This window comes from Xiphias gladius, chromosome 3 (assembly GCF_016859285.1).
Source record: "Xiphias gladius isolate SHS-SW01 ecotype Sanya breed wild chromosome 3, ASM1685928v1, whole genome shotgun sequence".
Taxonomy (NCBI): domain Eukaryota; kingdom Metazoa; phylum Chordata; class Actinopteri; order Istiophoriformes; family Xiphiidae; genus Xiphias; species Xiphias gladius.
The window spans coordinates 21,174,083-21,198,035 of NC_053402.1; the positions used below are offsets into that span (position 1 = coordinate 21,174,083).

The 23,953-nt window shown below is 44.2% G+C and overlaps 1 protein-coding gene across 1 annotated transcript in view; it reads left to right on the forward strand.

Moving 5' to 3' along the window:
- Nucleotides 1-5,267: 5,267 nt before the first annotated feature.
- ngfra (nerve growth factor receptor a (TNFR superfamily, member 16)) overlaps nucleotides 5,268-23,953 on the forward strand; it is a 30,995-nt gene continuing 12,309 nt past the window's right edge. The window contains exons 1-3 of the mRNA XM_040155628.1: nucleotides 5,268-5,345; nucleotides 8,324-8,486; nucleotides 16,286-16,648. Of these exons, the coding sequence (XP_040011562.1) occupies nucleotides 5,307-5,345; nucleotides 8,324-8,486; nucleotides 16,286-16,648 (565 nt within the window). The 5' untranslated portion in view covers nucleotides 5,268-5,306. The remainder of the gene's footprint in view (nucleotides 5,346-8,323; nucleotides 8,487-16,285; nucleotides 16,649-23,953) is intronic.

Sequence of the window (23,953 nt, forward strand, 5' to 3'; positions counted from 1 at the left end):
CGGGGACGTTTTTCTCGGAAAATTTCCCTGGCTCCTGCTGCAACATGCTGTAAAAAGGTCAGTGAAATGGCTCCGATGGGATCCTCATTTTTGCTCTTCTCTTTGAGCCTCTGAGACATGAGCTTGAGGTTCAGGGTGTAGGCGACCTTTCGGAGCTAAAGTTGATCAAGGAAAAAAAAAAAACCACAACCATGAATACGACGGCGTAAAGACAGCCAGCCAGGAGAAAAGTCTGCGTCCCCCTGCAGCCTTGGCTCGGCTCCAGCTCTCACCATTTACCTTTCGTGATTTATATTTTCAAACGATTTGTGAGGGGCGAATAAATCCCCTCCTCTGTGCTGAGTGGGGACTGTAATTTTTGTGTTTAGATGTGTAAGCGGTCACAGGTGATGCGCTATCCTGCTGTACTTGGCAGTGTTTTCGAAACACATGTGGCTTCCACCCTCTCGACTCAAAACGCCTCCCCCGGGAGTTCGCTCAAAGCATGCTGGGACATACATTCACACTGAGGGCTAGCACGCCTCTTATATCCGCCCCGATCTGTCACCTCCACCGCACCAGGATAAGAAATCACCGCGTTTTTGTAACCGCACACCAGGGTCGCATCATGTGTATTTTATAAGATATGCATTGAAGAGAAGAAAAACATTTCCGCAGTTTAAATATTTAGCGTTCTCCTTTAGATCTCAAGCCACATTTATATATAAAAAAAAAAGTGGTGTCAACATGGATAATACTTGTCTTTCTCCTGCAATCAGGATGTGAACGACAGCCAAGAAGTGACTGATTATGTTTTATTCTTTACCTGCATGGCCAAAAAACCTTCTGCCAAGTTAGAGTTTGACCAGACCAGCGCAAATCCAGTCAGTTTTCATGTAGAATCAGCCCAGAATCAGAAATCACGTAGAGTACCTACTATCCTTAGGCAACACCAGGATTAAGGCAGGCAATTAAAACACGTAGAGTTTTCCTAAATACAAATTAAATGTTTGAAGGTTGACCAACATTTAGGCAGTGACATGTTTCGTTGTTTTGGCTCTGTACTCTAGAACATATACGGAACCAAAACGAAACAACGACGGCGATTAAACACCTGACTTTGCACTTTAACTCGAGGCTGCCTGAACCTAAATCGGAGGAACCGTCTGTGAACTCAAAACTTTGGGGGAAGTATGTAGGTAAAGAGCCACAGTTCCTACACTGTTCATGGGCAGGTACTACTGTTGTAGTGGTACCCACTCGTTACATTCAAGATTTTAAGAAAAAACGATTGAAATTATGTGGTAGGTAAAAATAGCTCACAAACTGAGGTCAGTATCCGTATGATTTTCCTAGAAAGACCAACAAAAAGTCTTAATATAGCTTCCTCATGGCTTCTAACTGCCATACACTATAGATCCTGCTTGGTAGTCATTGAATATTCATTTAATTGATGTTAAAGGTTCATGCTTACCTGTGGCTTTCAGCTGCACTGGAACCTCATTAGTTTTTGTGTGTCAAACTGAAGCGACGAATAACAAATAAAACTCCCCCGCTAGAAAATGTCACCGACTCAGCAGTTTTACTTGAAAACATATTTCTACGCTAATTTGCACAGACCGGACCCGTAAAATAAAGTGACTTATTGTGGCACATTTTCTAGCTCACCAACAGTTAAGAACTTTTTTTTTTTTTTAGTCTTTCCAGGAAACTCTAATGGATACTGACGTCTGTTTATTAACTATTTTTCACTTACCTTCTACATAACTTCATAGGTTTTCTTAAAAACTCAAATATAACGAGTGGGTACATAATTACTGCAGCAACTAACACTTTCACCACTTCCCTTATAATTAGCACAAAATTGTATAGGCGTGTCTCGCAAATATCCTGGTAATTTACAGCCGAATACCAACTTTTTTTTTTCAGGGAATGATGGGGAAAAAGTTTCCAGAGAGTTCCGCTGGAAAATACGAGAGCCCTTCAATTACGTGTAAACACATTGTCAACTGCCGAAGAAAACCTACTACTGCAGTGATGAAACATCTTTTGAAAAAGTAAGATCAATCAGATGATTATCTCGTATGGCCAAGTTAAACAGCGGCAGAAATAAACACGCACACACACACACACACACACACACACACACACACACACACACACACACACACACACACACACACAGGAAAGGAGATCTAATTTGGTTTTTGCAGTTACAGAAAGTTAGATTCGCTCTGAGGGGACCTGCGGTTAAGTTTTATAAGACCTGGAAGCCATTCATCACCCATGTTGAGAATTGCAACTCATCACATCACATTAGCACAGTTTGTTTTCTCCTTTTTTCTTATTTTTCATTAAAAAAAAAAGTGTGTCGCTGGGTGGGAGGGCGGAGGGTGAAGGGTGCTATTGTTAGTGTTAAATAAGAAGTGTCCAATAAAGAAATAAACAAAGCTGGGTTTCAGGGAACGCCGCCATGAGCTGCCCTTGTGTTGCTCGCCGTAGCAACCTCCGCCGCGCGGCAGGCCGTCTTCTTCGGGATCGTATTTTATTAGTGACCTTGCAGACTGACATGGCATTTCCTTTTGCTGACTAATCACATGTGCTGGAAATGTGATACGCACAGAGAAAAAAAAACAAAACACGTATCCTACCAAAGGCGCTGTCAGCACGTATCATTATATCCATTACGCTACTAATATAGAGCTCACATTCAGAGGACATTCTTCTATTTCTGGCTGTCGGATGGGTACATTTCATCGGGGAGTTGTTGTACATCTCTGTTACACCGTTGTTAGAGGTCTGACAGTAAAAACAACACGGCTGCAGAGTGTTTATATCAATTATTACCATTTTCCGATAGACGAATTGGAGCTTTACAGGGGTTTTGCCCAGACTGTAGCGATGATAGACAGTAAATACCGGATTCAAAGGGCTCAACGTGTGAATGCAATATCAAAGAGGGCTGCATTGATGGAGGAGAGTCCAGTCAGAGTCACCAGAATGGGGGTTGGTCAGAGGTGCCGCAGGGGTGATCTCAAAGGGGGATGTAGGAAGTGGGAAAGCTGATCGATACTGGAGAGCATTCGGGTCTCAACAGTGTAACTAAATCACCCTGGAGCTGCTGGTGGTGGTTGGGGTGGTGGTGGTGCTGCTGCAGGTGGTGGTGGTGGTGGTGCTGCTGCTGCTGCTTCAGGGGCATCGGCCTCTGCGTCCCCTGAGCTGAAGATCGGTGTGGAGAGGGTGGAAGCGGCAGGGTCACGAGGATCACAGAAGAGGAGCTCGGGAAAGGTCTGAAGCGGATAAAGCGGTGACAACAACAACTGCTTCATCCCCACATTGTCTTGGATCAATATCCATCACCGCTGGTTTTCCTCAAGTGTAAAGGTCCCTCAAAGAGCATCCAACAGAATTAGAATACTTAAACCTAAACGTCTCACCGAATTTATTTTCCACTTGACGGAAAAAAAATGTATGTATCTGTGGTGCAGCAGCAGCTCTTTATGGATGGATGTGATTCGAATCTCAACAATCCTCAAGGTATTCCGCGGGTTTTCCAAAACGTGACTCACACTGCAGTCCACATCCAGCTCTTCAACAGAACGGCTACGTAGTGTACATAGGGTACAGCGGGGCGCGAAAAACCCAAGAGCACGATCCAGTCATCACCATAAAAACGAGAAAAGAAATGTGTTCTGATAAAAAAGGAATAAAAATGTGTGTTATCATATTTCTGTAAACTCACTTTTGAGCACCACAGACAGGGGTTCACGGAGCACATCTGTCAGTGAAGAGTCTCCACTCTGGGGAAGAGCAACCTCATCCCTCACTGTTGAGCTCAAGATCATCACGCAGGTCTTGAGTGAGATCAGCTGCCGAGCTGGGCTCAGCTGGGTCGCCCTCTTGTGGTACGTGAGGATCGCGTGCCCTGCACTGCCTTTTGGACAGTGAGCCGGCTGAGGAATTGGCCCGGTAACAAAAGCGGTTGTTTTGCTTTGCCGCAAACTCAGAGTCACAAAGATTTGTTTTTTTTTTTTTTACAACGGTTCCATCAGACTTAGAGAGACATACAGTAAAACGACTGACCGGAGAAATGGAAACACCTTCTGTCCGTGCTTGTTTGTGAGTTGACCCAATTCCTTAGGACAAGTTCCGGGGCTTTGTGGTGGTTTTGCCACAAACGACAAACCTTTGGCCCAGTGTCAGCAACCAAATCAGAATTTAGATTTTACGACGAAGGGGCACGGACCACATGGCCAAAAGTGTGTGGACACACATGACATCCATATGTGGTCGTTAAACTTTTTTTTCTCCAAATGCATTAATCTGCTGCTGTAACAGCCTCCAGTGTTCGGATTTCAGGCTTTTTTTTCTTTTCTTCTCTCCACCAGATTTGGTCCCCTGGCTGCGGGGATTTGTTCCCACTCAGCCTCAAGAGCATCAGTGAAGTCGGCCACTGATGCTGAGCGAGAAAGTGCCGGACGGGGTTGAGGTTTAGGTCTCTGTGCAAGGCCGGTCGAGTTCTTTGACACCAAACCGGGAGACCCGGGGACCTGGGGGAGTCGGAAACAGCAGGGGGTCTTCCCCCAAAACTACTGCCACAAAATATTACTGTACAGTAGGATGCAGTGTCAAGACTCCCCTTAATTGCGACTAATGGCAAATGCGTGAAAAACGAACCAAAAGTAGGCTCCGCGGGTGTTGGACTGCTTTAGGCCACACAGTACGCGAGGAAGACGGGGCAGGGGGGGGGGGTAACGTTGCCGCATGTGTCAGACATTAATGCTGGTCCCTTATAGTGAATATTAATCATTTTTATGTCACTTTTGCGATCAAGACCTCACATGAGATGAACGCAGGAGAGAGAGAGAGAGAGAGAGAGGGAGAGAGAGAGGAGCAGGTTGTATAGCTTTACTGCAGGAGTATCAGGGGTAATAAAGCCGAGGGTGGACGTGCCCCCTCTCTCCTCTCCTCTCTCGCCTCCTCCGCAGTGCACTTGCAGCTGAGCAGCACTCCGGACAGGACGGTCTCCTCCTCCTCCTCCTCCTCCTCTTCCTCTTGGTGGGGCAGTGTGTGTGTGTGTGTGTGTGTGTGTGTGTGTTCTGGTGCGTCTCGCGGCGGTGGTCTTGAGGCGAGGGGGGCGTGGGTGCAGTCGCATCTGACTCCAGTCCCGCGGTCCCGGACAGACGCGTGATGGTGCGGACCCGCGGAGGAAAACCTGCGCTGCTGGGATTAAAATGAGCACTCCCGCTGAGCGGCTCTCCTCCTCCACATAGCGCTGCCGTCTCCGCACTAGATCTGTTGTATGTGATTCCAGCAGGCGACGCAGGATGACTACTACCTTACCGCTGGTGGTTTTGTGCGCTTTGGTAAGTAGTCTGCGCTGGATTATCCCTCTAATACTCTATCAGGAGTGTTAATCAGTCTTTAGTGACCTTATGCACTTTGGGGTTTTATTTCTTAAAGATGTCCTTTCACTGTAGTCTTTCCACATTGTTCCTATAATATTCCTACTGGGGTTTAGATTCTGTCAGAATTTATAGAGACATTGTATTTGCTGTATTATTCCCATGACAATCCTGCAGGGACTTTTGGAGTGAGTTTTTCTTGACCTCAGAGTTCTCCGCGGCATCTGTAATCTTCTGTGTGATGGCTGTGATATTTCTATGATATACATGGCCGAACGTGTACTGTATTGTTGCTGTGGTGTTTCCCTCTAAAATGGCCCTATTAGGGGGACAGATGTGATGTTCTTCCTTCCTGCTAAACACGCAGGTGCTGCATGTTGCTAAACACCAACTGATTTGCATGTGATATTTTGCCACGTTATATCATATTGCCTCCAGCTCTGCACACACACACACACACGCACACACACCTCCCTCCTGGTTTTCATCCAGGGAGGAAAAGTTAGGCAGTGCTGCTGGGATTACTTTATGGGAAATTGAAATTTCTGCTTCACGTTGGGCTGCATCCAGGCATCCAGGAGCAGGCTGCTGACAGGCGCCTTGGCCCAGACTTTAATAGTACTAATGAGTAAAAGTAATTTATTTCCACTGTTTAGTTTATCTTTGGGGATATTTAGCTCTTAAATTAAGAAGAAATAAAGATGCCGCAGCTTCTTGTCCGAGATGAGCTGGAAATTGTTTGGCTGATTTGGACAAAAAAAACATGAGGCTCCTCTGATAAAGTGAAAAAGTTGATTATGGAGGACGGTGGTGATAAAGTGCAGAGCTGAGGGGCACATCCTCCCAGCTTTCTGGTACGTTCGCAGCAGCTGGTCTAATTGGGTTGTGCAGCTCAGTCATCAAGTGAACAGCCCTGTATGTGAGGGGACACTCTGTTGTTACAGCTGGTTTAAAGGGTGGCGACGGCTGGGCGCACGTTGGTAAAATTAAATTTAGAAATAAACTCTCAAATTGACCACGAAATTGGGGAGAGTACAAGCCAGGCATATCAAAGCCGGGTCACCGGACGTTTTTGTGCGTGTTCTCGCTGCTGGTGAACAAATTTCCCACCGCATTTGCCGTTAATCTGTGCTCGAGCTAAGGGATATTCCAGGGAGGTGTCACGGGAAAGGGAGATGGTGCGGCAGTCAGGGACATGAGTGTCTGCTCCGTGGATTCAAGACGGGAACTATTTCGAGGTCTTGGGCTGCATCCAAAATTAATTTTTTTCAGGGAAAAATGTGACTGTCGCCCTGAAAATATACTCAAGTACAACCTGAGGTTCGTAGCAGAAATGTCGAGATCACAGGCTGTAAAGTCAGGAGAAATGTACGGGCAGAGAAATGCACCTCGAGAGCAAAAAGTGAAATGACAGAAAGGGGGAAATATTGAGCAAGGGGAGCGAGAGTGAGGGAGAGAATGAACGCTGGGACAGCAGAGAATGGAGGGAAAGAGATTGATTTGATCTCCTCAGCAAATGTGAATTAAGTTGAAATGAGCTTTTGTTTCTTAAATAATAAAAGCCACAGGACACGAAAGTCGTCCAGTGAATGATTTTCTTCATTCTATATCATCTGGATATAAAATCCTTTTATTTAACATTGTTTAGACAGCAGCGAAACAAGCCTCAGTTCCCTTGCCAGTAAAGCTGCGTGGCATTTATATTAGAGAGGATAGAGACAACATGCAACAAGAGAGGAAGGAGAAAGAGAGAGAGAGAGAGAGAGAGAAAGTGATAACTGGAGTAGATTAGACAGATCAGTCCACGTGAGGGGGAAGAGTTCATTGTGCATGCAAGAAATTTAAATCAAATCATACATGGAAATACCGATGTGTCAGGAAGAAAGAGACCACATCAAATACATGCGTATTTACAGTGCAATGGCTGCGTGCTGCAGGTATTTAAAGGTGACATTAACACATACAAATTAGGACAGTTCCATATAGAGAAGCCTAAAGAGTCTTATGATCTAATGCAAACCCAACTTTATCGCCTTCGCTGTGAATCCAGTGAGAGTTCAGGTTTGCTTTGTGTATGAGTACTATTCCATTAATCCCTCAGGGACCAAAATCTGTTGACACAATCCCAGTCTGGGGAAACCTGTCTTCGATTTGGGCACATAAAACAAGTACCCACTAGGTAAACCATTAAACTGTAGTATTAAGGCTTGCGTTTTCCTTAAAGTTAGGATAAGTCGATGCAATCTCCTCCTAAGTTACAAAAGGTTGTGCCTCTGTCTTTGGGAGAAACAATTTGAGTTTTAGACGTTGGGGGAATTCTTGCAGCAAAGTCAGAGGATGAAGTTTTTCTGAAGAAGAATTTAGAGTTAAAATAAGACTTCGGGTAAGCGTGCACGTCATGGTTAAAGTTAGGAGATAGGTGCTGGGGAAGGCATTATTCCAGAGAAAAGTGGAAGTATAGGCGTGTGTGTGTGTGTGTGTGTGTGTGTGAGAGAGATCGGAAGCAGAGGCTGACGTTCACGGCTACTCTCACCTTTAGACAGTAATTAGGACGGGCATGTGAATAATGTCGTGCACACATGATTTCACGGTTCCTGCCTCGGCTGGAGCATGTTGTAAGTTTACTATTAGAGCTGATGTGCCTTCAGGAGAATAATTAAGGCAGTTTATATAACTGGCTTGTTCAAAGTGTGTCTAATATATGTGGAGACAACATGATTTATGATGAATCCTGATAGCAGTTGGATTTAAGGAACAGGTTGGGCAGCTGGCAGTAATTTTCATCAATTTGTTGTGCCGTGTATGTTTAAGCCACGGCTGCCCTGTGCTGCGTGTGTTTGTATGTGTGTGAAAGTTTGTGTCTGCTCTCCGGGAGTTTGTGTGTGTGTGTGTGTGTGTGTGCCGCTCTAACTTACTGTACTGCCGTCCCGGTGTGCCAGGTGGCGTCAGTGGGGGCGTCTAAGAGTGAGCGGGCGGTGCTGCTCCCCTGCGACTCCGGCCAGTACACCAGCGACGGAGAATGCTGCAGGGAGTGTCCACCTGGAGAGGGAGTGGTGAAGAAGTGTGGTGCTACTCAGACCGTCTGCGCCCAGTGTTTGGACAGTGAGTAGAGATTTCGTTGTGCGCATCTTCTTCGTATATGCATGTGCACTGAACTGATCAAACTCAGTTCGTTCGATTCAAAAGAGTTTAAATTAAGACTGTCAACTACTGTTGATTCTGGTCAAATCAAAGAAAAAACAGTGGTACCACTTTCAAAAGTTGTTTTTTTAATGTCTTATAACTAATCTCTAATATTCTGTAAGATTAGAAAAAAAGGATTTACTAACTATCAGTAAAAGGATTACAACTAAGATGTCATTTAATTCATATATTCATATTGGAACAGTAAAATTTATGGGGTAAAAAAATATCTCCCTTTGGCAAATCACTTAATCTCATTGTCAGTTTAAAGAGCTTATTTTTCCTACTAGAAGTTAAGAACAGACAGATTATTGAAATAGTGTAAAATAACATCAGCTTAAGTCAATGAAAGCTCGGGAACAAGTTGAGTTACATAAGTAAAATGATCCCACCTCATTTTCTGGCATTATTTTTCATAAAGCGTTTTTGAAAGGTTCCTCATCACAAAGTGTGATCAAAACATTCTGTCATTTTCTTTGCTTTTTTGCTCTGAATGGCAGCTCAGGCCCCGAGCTCCAAACCAAACGATCGTCAAAACCAAAACGAACCGCTATTGTCCGCTTTGTCCGTTTGTCTGATGTGTCTGCTTTTCTTTTATTGAGAGTCCGGAGAAATAATTCAAGCAGGAATTCATATGTTTGACGCATGTAAGTGGGTCCAAATGTGTTTGCTTACAGCTCTGCTCGGGCTGTGACTCATTAGCACTCACTCTACAGAGCAGAGCTGGGAGAGGAGCCAAACACCGCGACATCACCAAGAAGAAGAAGAAGAAGAGGAAGAGGAAGAGGAAGAGCCAATGCTACAAGCGAATGTGTTCCTCTCAATTCATGGGTCGTTTCTGCATCGTGTCCCCGCAGCTCTCTTTGCCCTTTAAGATGTTGGTCTGTAACTTTGTCAGAGCGCGATGTAAAAATGTCAAAGTATAGGTCACAAGCGTCACCACATACTTCAGGAGGAGCTGGGGAACTGCGACGAGACAAATCTATCGCACCTGCAGGTTTGAGTCTCCACACTGTCACCTTTTCCTACCAGTTTGGGGCTTTGCAGTGAATCGCAGAAATTCAAAATAAGCCTTTTTTAAATCATCAATCTTCAACGGACTGCACTCTCTGTTGAACATGGACTGCATTAATCCATCTTGACGACATGTGTAAACACCGGCAACGATGGTGCCTGTAAACAAGAACCGCTAAGTCTTTTAACATCTAAACCTCATCCTGTGCAAAGCGGAACACAATAATATCAAATGGAGGTTATTATGTGGGACATGATCAAATCCTGGAGGAATTCTTGCAGACTGACAGGAATGCTTTTTGTCCAAACAAAACAAATTCTCTGATTATCCTTGAACTCGTGAACTTCTTTGCACAACTGATGCTTATCTCCGTGTTGTGTTATGTTATTAAGGTCCGGCTCAGGTCAGTCCTGCGAGTTCACTTCACATAAGCCGACTCTGTCAAACAAAGTCAACGTTAGAAGAGCTAGAGGCGTGAAATTAAAAAGGGTGTCAGTGGACGACATTGTTAAAAATCCAGTCGCACCAGTGAGAGAGCGAGCAGAGTAATTAACAGTCATCATGAAGCAATGCATATGAGTAGAGGTGCCTGGGGTCTGTAGAGAAGCACAGCGCGGCTTCATGAATGTCTGGACTGTGTCTTTGCTCGGACGTGATGAGGAATTTGTCCTGCGCGTCATATTCCTGCCGGAAAACGTCGGCGGGCGACGTGTGGATGGTAAACCGCGGCCCCATTTTCTTAGAACGTGAGCTGCCGGCGCTTTGGGACTGTAGCTCTGATGAGTGTTTTTTTTTTCTTCACCACCTCATCCCCCACCCCTACACACCAGCAAATCCCACCAGCCCTTTGTTGAGTCTCCTCTTTTCTCCATCCTGTACTCCATGCTCGCTTTTCTCAGCCAGCGAACACCCCCCCCACCCCCCACCCCCACCGCCCGCTATGACTCATTGTCTGTATTAGCAGATAAAATGGTATTAGAAAGCCAGGCACCAAAGGGCATGATCTGCTCATTAATCATGCATACTGTTACATCAATGCATCTTTACTCATTTGATCCAGCTAATTAAAGCATATTGAAAAGCTTATTGTGCCTCTAACAGTGAACTACTACGGTATCTTGCTCTGCAGTACAGGAGTGGTATTCGCCACTGATAAACACTCAACAATTAAGCTCAAGTACCCCGGAGGTTTCCAGCGTGAGGGTATTTTCAGAGGTTTCAATATTGTTTTTGTCTGAGCAGATAAAATTAATGTACCTGAGGCCCACAGGAGCACATACACAGAAATAAGGCCGGGTGGGGTGTGTGCGGAGGGAAGATGCTGAGACATTGATCTTACCTGAAAAACTAAAGCTATGAATAGATTTTCTAAAGTGCAGAAATGAATAATTGAAGCGTTAAATTCAACACGTCCATTTCCTGTGTCATGGTAAATATGGGTGAATCTTTGTTTACCACAAACTCCCTTAATTCCCCACTTCCTGTCAGTGTAACCCCCCCCCCTCTCCATGGCCTCCCGATCCTGGCCCAGGGATGAGTGCCAGCATCAGCAGCGCTGAAATATTTATCAGTCTCCTCCACTTTTCTCCGCTGTCATGGGAGACAGGACGACCAGACCTGCCTCACTTAGTGAACCATTCAGAAAAACTTGCCCTGCAAACTGTTTGAAGATCTGAGAGAGAAAAGGCAGAGCCTGGCGAGTCAGTGCAGCGTTTAAGATGAGCCCTGCTGGCCGACTGGAACAGGGCTCACCGGGGATTTAAAGCAGGAAGGAAAGTAGAATCACAGCCTCGTCTGGTGAGGGCTGAAACAAAGCATCCAGAGTCGCTTCCAACTTTGGATCATGAGGGACGAAGAAAGGGGAAATGGAGATTTTCCTCTGGCATGTCCTCTGTGGCCATGGCAAAGGAGTTTCTTCCCTACATGGCGCTCCACAACAAGTCCTTCAACTTGGCCGGGTCGTAATAAGCTGCTTACACAGACGACCTTTGGAGTTCGTTTGTTACAGTAGGACAGTCTCCACCCTAACAAGGCAAAAAAAAACCAAAAGCTTATAATAAATGTTGATTGTGAAATTACAGCTCTGCTCCTTTGGCTGCCTAATAATAGCTCTGGTAATATCCTAAAATACCCGTCTCAATCTGGAAGGAAGCTAAGTGTAATGAAGCAGGGACTTAATTAAACACAGAAGAAGCCGTCACGCAGCTTTCCAAATGTTGGTAATTTATCTGGCAAAGGGTCAGTGGTTCAGGTGGGAAGAAATGTCGCGGTACCTCCGCTGAAATGTGGCCCCTGACACGCTGCGGAGTGGGAGGGATTTCTAGCGTCACTAAAAGCTTACACCTAAAGTGCTGATTGCGAAGATCATCGGGCAGCTTCAAGGCCGTCCAGAGCTACATTATTGATGACACTAATGGGACTGAAACACATCAGTGTTTGAAGGGGGGGGGGGGGTTCTTCACAGGCTGAAGCGACACATTTTAAGTGCATCATTCCCCCGTACACAACCTTACCTTCGTTTTTTACTGCCGAACACAAAAACTCTAAAAGCTGAGCTGCACTGATCATTGCTCATGTGGGGACAATTAGAGAGAAGATCATATTTTATTAAAGAAGCCACTCTCTACCTGATGGCCTTTTACTTTCTTATGGCCCCAAGATGCAAGCCACGACACATAAATTAGACACACACATGCACAAACCACAGACTTTCATCCTGTGCCTGCTCAACAGTGCATATGGTCACATTTAGACGTGTTTACACACAAGGACCGAAAAGGGGCTCATGCATGCAAGTTAAAATTAGCAAGGAAGCCTGCGCGCTGTGGGATAATTGAAATGAATGAGGAGGAGAGCTTTACTGGCTGAGCCTGACTGCAAAGAAAACAAAGGCCCGAGGAACACAAATTCAAATAAACATGTACCTCGGAGGTCTGCTGTTTGTCCGTGTTTGGATCGTTCAGCCAGTGTGACCGTCCTCTATCACTTCTGCCTCCTGACAGTAATAAGAGCAAGGGGTGATGAAAGAAGGAGACAAGAAAAAGTGCTGGGTCTGATGGTGTAGGTGTCTAGCAGAGGAGGAAACTGAACTCACTTACATCCACTACCGCCGCATTTCCCCCTGACCCTTCCCTTTCCAGCTGTACATCAGCACCTCCTCAGCACTCTGATCGCGAAATCGTGTTTCTTACGCTCGGGTACGAGACCACCTACAAAGGCTGTTTCCGATTCTGTCGGGTCAAATAGTCTCGAGATTCATTCGAGGAAATCGGGCGGACACTCCTGCCGAGCTTGTTGATCCAGCGCTCTGCCTCCTCCCTACCTTTGCTTATATCATTACCTCCTTCTGCTCCACTCAGTCTGCCTGTATAATGTGACAGCCTTCATCATCGGCCTCTTAGCCGCGCTGCCGTTTACAAGGTGTTTAGAGCTTCACTCTGTGCCAGTGTTTACTTGCCAGCGCGGGGACAATGCTGCAGGGCTTTTCACACTGACAAGATGCGGTTGCTCGGCGCAACACCCACCGAGCAGTTCTCATGGACAAAGCACACGCACCGAGACGTATGCAGAACCCTGCAAAAGTCCCACACATTTACAGTTACACCCAGTCCAAAGGATTACTTGAGTGTAATACAATGAGCATTTAAACACATTTTAAGCAGTGTTACATGCTATTTAATACATTTTGTGAAATGAAGAGTGAAATAGGTGACCTCTGGAAGTTACATAAACAGTTTACAAATCCGTTTCGACATGTATTCTTGTCTCATAATCATATGATATGAAAATTTCATGCTGGATGAGTGAATGCTGAACTTCCAGCCGCCCTTTGCCACCCCTTCAATGTTTTGTGTACGCAGCGGGGATTAAATCGTCACACACTGTGCCGTCTCTGTCTGAACTGCAGCTCATGCAAGGTGACCGTTCTCATGTTAAGCAGGCCACAGAAAAAGTAAAATGGGATTTGGAGAACAGTGAAGCTGCCTTTGTGGTGAATCTAAGCTGTAGTTTTTCTTTTTTTTCCCCTGTCAGACTCCCATCTCATTCAACCACTAAAACACACTCAGAGGACCCCCCCCCAACCCCCTCACTGTATGCATTAATCAGCAGGCATCCAATTATATCTGAAAATAATTCTATACGAAGGTGCAATATTAATAGATTACTTTGTGCCCCTAGGAACTCTCAGTGTAAGAGTAAGCTAATTTGAGGTCATCAATTCCTCAGCGATGAACTCTCCTCAGTCCTCCCGATGCAAATGTTCCTGGAGAGCATATCTGAAGTAATGCAGCAGGCAATTAGTCAGCATGGCTTTTACCTCATTCTGTTCAACACTCTTCTCCGCATCTCAGCTTGTGGTCTGCTATCGCTTTTGCTTACAGACCTTTAAAAAAGAAAAATCATCAATACAATCCACTAGAACTGTTCGTTAAATTGGGACACATGCATTGATTATTATTATTATATTTTATTTTTTTTACATCAGGCCAGAGAGAGGACACAGACAGTTTACAGAACCACATTTGTCTAGCTCAGCAGTCCAGATCCTGTGAAGGTTTAGCGAATGTTTGACACAATCCAGAACTAACGTGTACTGTTTAGCAACACTAGCCATGTGCCGCTCTAGGTACAACAATGGCAGTTGATCCACCACTTTGTCACTGACTGAAGTATCTCAACACAGTTACCAGATGGACTGCAGGAAGTTTTAGTACAAATATTGATGGTCCCCAGGGGATGATCCCTACTGACTTTGGTGAGCCCTTGGCTTTACCTCTAGTGCCACCATGAAGTTGACATTTGTGGTTTTTAGTGAAATATCTCAACAACCGTTAGATGGATCACCATGAAATTTGGAATACACATTTATTTTCCCCTAAGGATGAACTGTAATAACATGATCCCTTATCTTTTCATCTAGGGTCATCATTGTATCAACATTTTAATTTGTCCAACAACTTTGATTTATGATCAAGTATCTGCAAAACTAATTTCTGCTAATTAGCAAACGTTAACATGCTAACATGCCAAACTAAGACAGCGAACATGATAAATATTCCCCCTGACTTTTACTCTTACACCAGGCACCACGAGTTTGACAATTGTGGTTTAGAGCTTAGAGTGAAATTTTACTATTAAATGGATTGGATTGGAAGGATGGATGAAACTGGGTTGTCACAGCTCAGAGCACACGGGACTGAAATGCACAACTCTCAGTTGACACAGATGAGAAGTTCACACGGTTCACCTTTATTTAAAGGCCATGCAGGTAAGGGCAGGTACGGGCTTAGGCAAAGGGCGAAGTCAGCAGGCACTCAGTGGTCGGTAACAGTCAGGTAGGAACACCAGGCAAAAAGGGACCAAGCAAAAGGCGAAGTCTGAAAACAGGCAGGTACACACAAAAAAAAAAGGTAATAATGCTACAGCTGGGACGGCACAATAGACAATCTGGCAGGATACAAGTGGCAGTAGACCGGTAGATATACTAGGGAGTTAATGAGGGAATGGGAAACAGGTGAGCAGATGGGCTTTGGGGACTCAGGTGACTGGAAAGGCGGGAAGGGCTGGGGTCACTTCAGGGCAGATGGGAGTGGCTAGGTCTGAAATAACAAGAGAGCTGGTGAAAATGTTAAAGGCAGGCATAGAATGAATGAATGCTATTGATAACATTCACGTTCCCCGCAGTATGAATTGTAATAACTTTGGTGATCCCAAATTTTGCTCTATTACCACCATCACATCCGATACCTTAGTTTATGACCAAGCTAATGGCAAAGCCCTCAGCCTAAGTCCTTTGTCTTTTGAGCTAATTAGCTAATATTATTATGCTAACACACCAAACTAAGATGGTGAAGGCGGTAAATGATATACCTGCTAAACATCAGCATGTTAGCAATGTCAAAGAGAGCATTTTAGCATGCTAACATTAGCATTTAGCTGAAAGCACAGTGTCCAAGTTCAGAATCACAGGGTTGCTAGCGTAGACACAATTCCCAGCTGACGGTGTGGCTCTGTCTGTTTCTTAAAAAATTCCCAATGAATTAGCGACACAATATATTGAATCAATTTTATAATTAGCAATACACTAATCATAATAAATTATACAATAATAAATCCAAAATTTTACTTACTGTGTGCGTTTAGATAAGTTTGGATCAAGCAATGCGAATGAAGTATTGGCAAACATTTAGCCAAACTGAATTAAAGCATGCCAGAAATGACAAAATGACTTACTGATTCATCTGTAACACTCCCTAAAGCATCTAAATGCAACTAAGTCATCCCCTGATAACTTTTAAAGACAGGTCTCTATCGTCTGTGCAACACTGCAAGAATGTCAATGCAGCTGCACTTCACGCTGTCTGCATGACTGAGATTAAAGCAGTTTACTCAGCGCAAAACAAACACATTCAGATCGATATCGTAATGAGCACAGCAGGCTTTTGACTTGCTCCCCAACAAGAGCACCGTTTTTATGTCCTGGAGCACAAATCACTAAAAGCCCAGTGGATCAATGTGCCCTCCCTTCCAATGAATGTGCAGCAAACATGATTAATGTCATTAGACAGACTGTTTATCCCCTGTTTATCTCATATTTTTTGCTCTCTCCATCTTCTAATCTCTTTTACTCTTCGCCCCCTCTCACATTTCCTCCTTCTTACTTGTCTGTCTCGTCTCCTTCGGCCTGTCTTCTCATCTGCAGGTGAGACCTTCTCAGAGAACTACAGTCACACAGAGGAGTGCAGGCCATGCACACAATGTACTGGCTTGATGCGGTTGGAGACGCCCTGCACCGACTCCAACGACGCCACCTGCATCTGCAACTACAACTTCTTCTTCAACACAATATCTGGCCACTGCGAGCCCTGTACAGTTTGCCCGGTAGGACAGGGGGTGTATTCTCACTGCGACCACGATCACGACACGGTGTGTGAGGAGTGTTTGGACGATACCTTCTCTGACCGGGAAAGCTCCCTCGAACCCTGCCTGCCCTGCGCCATCTGTGATGAAGAAACTGAGACACAGCTGGCTTTGTGCACGCCGACCCACGACTCTGTCTGTCATAGTAAGTCTTCTCCGCGCTCAGGTCGCTTTCGCACTCGGAGGTCAGGTCACTCGGTCCAGACCAAAGGAAAGACAGAAATATATTGTTGCTTTTCAGTTTTGGTCCATTTCACATCAACACTGACTTATTACAAAAAAACCAAGAGGTGTAAGCCTCAAGACATATGACTGACAGGTAACCTGCTCATTGGGCAGTTTTGAAAAAAGTGCCATCATGGATTGTCAGCATCATGTGGGGAAGTTTAAACTATAGCTGAAATGATTAGTCAGTTGACTGATTGAATGAAAAGTAATTGGCAAGTTTTTTGACAAGTGATTAATCATTGCAGTATTTTTCCGAACAAAAATTCCAAACATTCTCTACTGCTTTCCTTTATCGTATGTGATAGTAAACTGAATAAATTTGGGTTTTAGATAATTGGTTGGACAAAACAAGTAATTTGAAGATGTCAAATTGGGCTTTGGAGAATTGAAATTGTTACTCTCACCACTAGTTACTTGATAGTTAACTGGGGAAAAAAACATAGTTGCAGTCCTAATTAAAACAAAGTTTGTTCTGGTGACTGACAGCAGGTCATGCTGCATTTTACCAGAAACAACAAGTTTACTTATTTTCTCTGGTGATCACAAATAGCTTACAAATGAATTTTATTAGCATTATTAGTCAAACATTGCGAATGGACCTTATCTGTTAAATAATGACTGACAGTTAGAAACATGACAAAAACAAAACTTCTTGTACTGTAATATTGTGGGAGTGATAGTTGATGGTCAAACACGGTCACTGCGTTTTACCTACATTTTAACTACATTTGTGTTTACCTCTTTTTACCCTGTTAAAACGGTTACTGAGTAATAACAATAGGCGACTGTCTGCCTGACAGTTCCCAAAATAAGCAAATGGATCAAGTAAATTGATTATTACTTTAGCTTTTGAATCCATGCTAAAATCGCAAGTTCAGTCCTGTACTTGGTCTGTTTTACGTTTGCACCGCAAACAAAGCACCAGAGTTTTTGAAGACCTGTGCTACGTTGTTTGGTCTGGTTGAATCTGGACTCTGGTGCTTTTGCACCCTTAACAGAGTACTGGTACATGGGTGCAAACCAAAAGAACTGCACTGAGATCCTTCGGAGCAAGTGTTCTCGCTTTGGTCACAAATCAATTCTGCGGCAGTTTGTTTCCGGTGGGAACGTTATCCCATCAACGACAAGGTATACTCCCTCGCAGCCTGGTGTGCTTTGCACAGTGGGATGTGAACGATTGAAGTCAACAGTCACTAGAAGCTAGCCAACGAGTGAACATTCAACCACATCAGAGTTCAAATGACAATATTCACAACAGCCTTAATGACCAGAACCAAACAGAAAAACACACCAGAGTTTGTTACAACCGCACCAAATATGTTGGTACGAGAGCAGTTCCAGACCCCAAACTGCAAACTGGCTGCCAGTAATATCAGAGCTGTGTTCGGAGGCATCATATATGTCTCAGTTATATTTGAACCAGACACATGTGTGTGTGGGAACAGGCGAGGTCAGAGGTCGGCCCTGGTCAGATTTTCAAATAGCAGCAAGTTGAAAGCTTTAGCATTAAAAGGTCAAAGACTACTGCAGTGTCAACACAGAGACAACGACTAATCAGCTCTCCCACATAGCAGAGTGCAACAGTGGAGGAGTAAAGTCGAGCTGTTTGTATCCATGAAGAAAGGCAGCTTGTATCCAAGGAAGCTATAAATTGTCTCGGGTCAGACAAGGCATGAAATCAACCTTGTCAGGGGGTTACTAGACTCAAATCTGGGGGGTATACTGTCTTAGGTGTTAAGACAGTATATCGAGGATCTCTGTGTCCTTGCAAAAAATCTAGTGTCGATCCTTAAAGCAATATCAGATAAGTGAGGACTGTAAAGTCTCAACCAAGTCAGTGACTGACTTGGTTTTTCACGGATTTCATGGCCTCAGACACTGGCAGGTATTTGGATCTAAGTTAATGAACCTCAAAAATCTGTCAACACATTGGAGTAGTACAGCGGATGTGCTAGCACCACATGGTGGTTGTAAATTCCTCTTTAAATAGACTGTTATAGCACTGACAGGCAGTGGAGAAATGGGCTGAGGGAAGATAAGAGCAGGAAAGGTAGGTGAGGTGGAAGAAGGGCTAATAACATAAACGATGACTTACCACCTTTCCTTCCACGAGCAGCAAACACCAACCAAACACCAACAATATTTTATTATCAATCATTTATCAATCATCACCACGCTAAATATGATAACAAACAAGACCATTCAAAGTGTGGTCTCTGCTTAGCTCGGCACTGCAAGTTGTGCTAAATTCTGTGCCATCTGGTCAAATGATGAATTGCTATGAAATTTGGTACAGACATTCATGATCCCCAGAGAATGAATCCCTCTGACATTGGTGATCGCCTGACATTTCCTCTAAATGTGACATGATTTTGACTTTTGTGTCGTGGAACGAAATTTTTCCACAACTATTTGTTGGATGACCATGAAATTTGGTACAGACAATTAGCTTCCCTTCAGTATGAACTGTAGCGACTTTTGTGGCCTCAAATTTTCATCTACCGCCACCGTTAAGTCAAAATGTCAAAATTTGAATTTGTCCAACACTTCAGTTTATGACAGTCTCGGATGTATATTTTGTGATAGTTAGCTAATGCTGGCATGCCAACATGCTTAACTGAGACGATGAACATGATTATTATTATACCTGCTAAACGTCATCATGGTGGCATTGTCATTTCGAGCATAAGTGCAGCCTCACAGAGTCACTATTGTGGCTGCAGACTCTCAAATGGTGAAGGGAATAGAAAGATGATGTAAAACAAAACAAAACATAACAAAAATCTTTTCTCCTTCTCTAACATGAACAAATGTTTAGGCAATTTCCACATCTGTGTTCTAGTTCAAGTTCTGCCACGTCGAGATTTGCATAATGTAGAAAAGAAGCAGAGGTATGCGAAAAAATGTCATCTTTGCAGTGATCAAATTTCCTCAGTAATACAACAAGTTTGCAGTTGTAATGGGAGCTGGGTAGAAGATTTCGATGCGTATACTAAATTTCACATGGCGAGAGTGCAGGAATGACTTTTCTCTGAGGCAGAGTTGACTTCTCGCCAACTCTGCCTCATTTCTTTTTTCATCAGGCCCCAGATTCCACCCATATCTAAACAGGACTTATACTGTACAGCAATGTGGTCCAGTCAAGACTTCTGCTGTTTCTCAGCAAGCATGGAGGAAGGCATGTTTACTCTGAAAGACCCTTAAGGCTAACGTGACAGGGCTGACAGCCATCGAAACAAACCGCCCCATATAGCCCCTGTAACACCCGCATTATGTATTCTAGAAATAGCCGATGTACAGTAGGGCACAGTTGCTGCCCGTTTAGCGCCCACCCATGCTGGTGGTCTCACCTTTGACCTGCCTTTTCCTTAGCGATGGCACTGTTCGCAGCAGCGACGGTGGTGACTGGAGATGGCACGATAAATGACCTTGTGGGACGCCCGTTTGAAAGAAGAGTCCTGTCATATAGCACCAGTGGGCCTGTGGGTAATGGCTGCAGTCACATGTGGGGGTGATGATGTTTCCAGGCTCTCCATGGTGGTCTGTAACGAGTGTGCATACATACAGATATGTCTTCTGGTACTCTCATCCTGACTGTGTTTTTTTTTTTTTTTTTATGTGAGGAAAATATTTTTTAATTCCTATCCCGCTGTCGTTCTCTCTCTTCAACATTAGCAAAGAAGATATTATTGGGGGTATTTTGAAATCCCCAGTTCATACCCAGCTGTCACCAAGTGTCTATTACATGATACGATGACAGAGACAGAAAAAGACAGAGAAAGAAATGGAGATAAAAACAGACAGAGAGATCTGCAGCATATGTGCTGTGCTGGTATTCTATGCTGAGGGGTCGATACGAGTCACGGGATTTCTTCTGCTCATGCTCAGGTTTCGCTGAGTGACCTCTATGAGCACCGACAATCGACTACAGGACAGACAGACAGACAGACAGACAGACAGACAGACAGACACACACACACACACACACACACACACACACACACACACACACACACACACACACACACACACACACACACACACACTCCTACAAGCTTAGTTCTCTCCCACTCCAGACACACAAACACTTTTTGTGCGCATCCAAAATAATAGAGCTGACAACAGGCTAACACAGCACATGCACGCTCTTCCCCCTGCCTAGTAGTACACTTTAACTTCTGTGTTTTGTATTAAACTCTGCACACCACACGTGCGTGAACCTCTTTGATCTGAAATTGAAAACACCTCCCGCATCTTTTATTGAAGCTCTCTGTCCGTCTTGGCCTCGGCAGAGTTTTCCCAAAAGGTGCTTTTCAGTCTTCAGTTGAGTAGATTTGCATTAACGTGAAGTGTTGAGTGTCTGTTCGAGTGTTTGTCCTCGAGAACAAGAGAGGGAAAGATTAAAAAAACAGATAAAGGCGGACTTCCTTTGTCTTTACCGGCCCACTCACCAATCCTTCTCCTCCCTCCTCTCTCTATCTCTTTCCAGAGTGGCTCTCCAGTGGCTGGGCTACCGGAGCGGTGGAAGGTGGCCAGTGTGCATTGGGGGCCTTCACCGCTGCAGTATAATTACTCCTGCTAATCAGAGCACATTACAGCAGCTCCTCTGTTCATCTGCACCCCCACCTCACTCTCTCCTAACACTCTGCCTCTCTGTCTGCCCCCCCCCCCCTCCCCTCCGCTCTCCCTATTAACCTTCCGTAACAGAAGACAGAGCGCTCACTTGAATAATTTGTAGTATGTGTGTGTGTGATGGATGTGTGCACGTCAGGCGACAAACACTGAGGGAGATTGAGATAGAGGCCGAGCTGAGACAGAGGGAGAGTGTTTGGCGGCTGATAAAGAGGTCATTGTACATGTGCCCAGCCTGATAGTTGCTCGTCTCCACCCTGAACTAGCAGCAGCCAAGACATCAACCTCTGCACAAGACCCTGGGGTTAACTTCACCATAAAGACCTCAATGACTCATTAAAATTAAATCTTTTTTTTCTGCCCCCCTTGTCCACACCCCGCTAATAAACACATCTCCCTGCGCACACAGTCCCACGCTCATAAAATCCTGGGCTAGTTTTATTTGTTTCATAAGTGTTTCAAAACCCACTGAAGCCAAAATTAAATTGTTAAAGCTCCACCGCTGCCTTTAAGCTCCCATTCTGCTCCAGCTGAGGTATGCAGCCTCTGGAGCCGCAGGTTTATCCTTTTGTCCGCAGCCAGTTGTTTTTTTTCTACAGCAGCCCAGAGAAACAGAGAAAATGAGGAGGCGTTACAACAAAGATGTAGCAGTCTGTACTTTAGCTCGAGCCGCTCTCTCTGTTGAATCAGTGTTATGTGAAGCAGGAGTCCCAGGAGAGCTGTCATCCTGGCTCAGAATGAGAGACACAATTTACAGTGAGTCCTGAGGTGCGAGTGATGCATGTATACATCTGCATGGAGGGAACCTTCATTGCACCAAAGAAATGCACTTACAGCAGTGTGGGATACTGTTAGCCCAGTGTGATAAAGGGCAGGCTGTAAGGATTGTGGCGTCTTTGACAAACTGCCCGTAAGACCAGTCTGTCTGCACACTTTCACTCACTTTCACACTTTCCATTCGGAATTTGTTCTATTTGCGAGCTCGTGTTGCATAGCTAATACCATTTGCCAGCCCTGCATTAGGCAGATGATTTATGGCGGAGCTGAGGAAACCTGACTACATCCCAGGAAAGGTCAAGAAATGTAGGTAATACAGACACCCATGTTCCGCCCCTCTGAATGCTCCCTCCTCTTAGAAAGATCCGAATCAATAGCACCGCTTTAAATAGGCCTCGGCATTATTTCTGTCTTTCTAAGTATGGCACACACACGTGCTGTATTTTTCTGTCCATGAAAGATATTTTCTACCATTTCAGTAAATCAATCTCCCCCACGGGAGGCAGGGATGCCCTGTCATCATCCACGTAGACAGACAGACCAACGCGGACACTTAATGATCAAGAGAACTTTTTCAAATACATCCACATTAGTTGCCCATCAAGGTCCCATTGGACTATTAAAGGGAGTAACTGTGTGTAAATTATGCAACAAATCAATGTGGAGAAACTTGACTATCTGCCATGTCAGTGAAAAGAGAAGATCTGTGTAGACGGCCTTTGGACGTAATGGTCCACTGTCTTTTTTTCTTGCAGACTCTCATCTGCCCAGATCAGTGGTCACACCAATTAGTTAATCAAACTTTCTTCAACAAATTCTTCATTTACAAAAATACGATACATTTTTGCGAGAATTCCACTTTGTCAACAAAGCAGTTACATGATGATGGGACAGTAATTTTTTTGTGTGTCTTAGATAATTTGCTTGTCTGCTTAGTACTAAGATTTAGCATACACTAATAATGATGCTGAACTATAGAGGCGATAACATTTAAATATGATGATAATAACTTCTTTGGTAGTGACTTTTGGGTTAATTTAACCAGGTTTTGAGATATCTGTCTCCCAGATTTACACTGTGACTCCACTAAAGTAGAGTTGAATGAAATCTGTGATGCTAAAAGCATTGAAAATGACATTTAAAACATTCAACAGAAACATGTCTTTGTACGAACAATGTCCTAATTTCTCCATGATCCACAGAACACTCTGTCAACAGTGTTCTAGGAAATAGGGACAATTTCTTCAGTTTGAAGTAGCTCCAATGAAAACTGTTGACAATGAAGTCTGTGGATGATTCACAGTAACCAGGACATTGTTTCTGGAAAGACACACTGCTATTGAATTATTAAAGCGTACTCTTTCAGTGCTGTGAGCACCACAAAATAAATTCAATTTACCACCAGTGAATTGGGGTGGATGCAGAAATTTCAGAAGTTGATACCTCACGCCCTGTACAAATGAAATTAAATGATCTGGATTGCTAGATACCAGAAGAGGTAAACGATAAAACAGGAAATTTACTTATTTATTTGTTTATTTATTTATCACTTATTGATTGTTATTTGGGTGAGCTGACCCTTTAAAATATGGCCAATTTGAGCCATTCTGTAACATATCAAGTTCCCGAGCTATGAATAATTTAGCCACAATGTGACAACCTGGTAGAGATTTGATTCACTCACTGTAATCACTATATTTAGTATACCCTTCATACTTTTGATTTAGACCCTTAAAAAAACCCAATAATTGTAACAACCCCTGAAGTGTTTGGGCCAGAACGTCCCAGTCTTTGGCCTTGGAGGAAGCCTCAG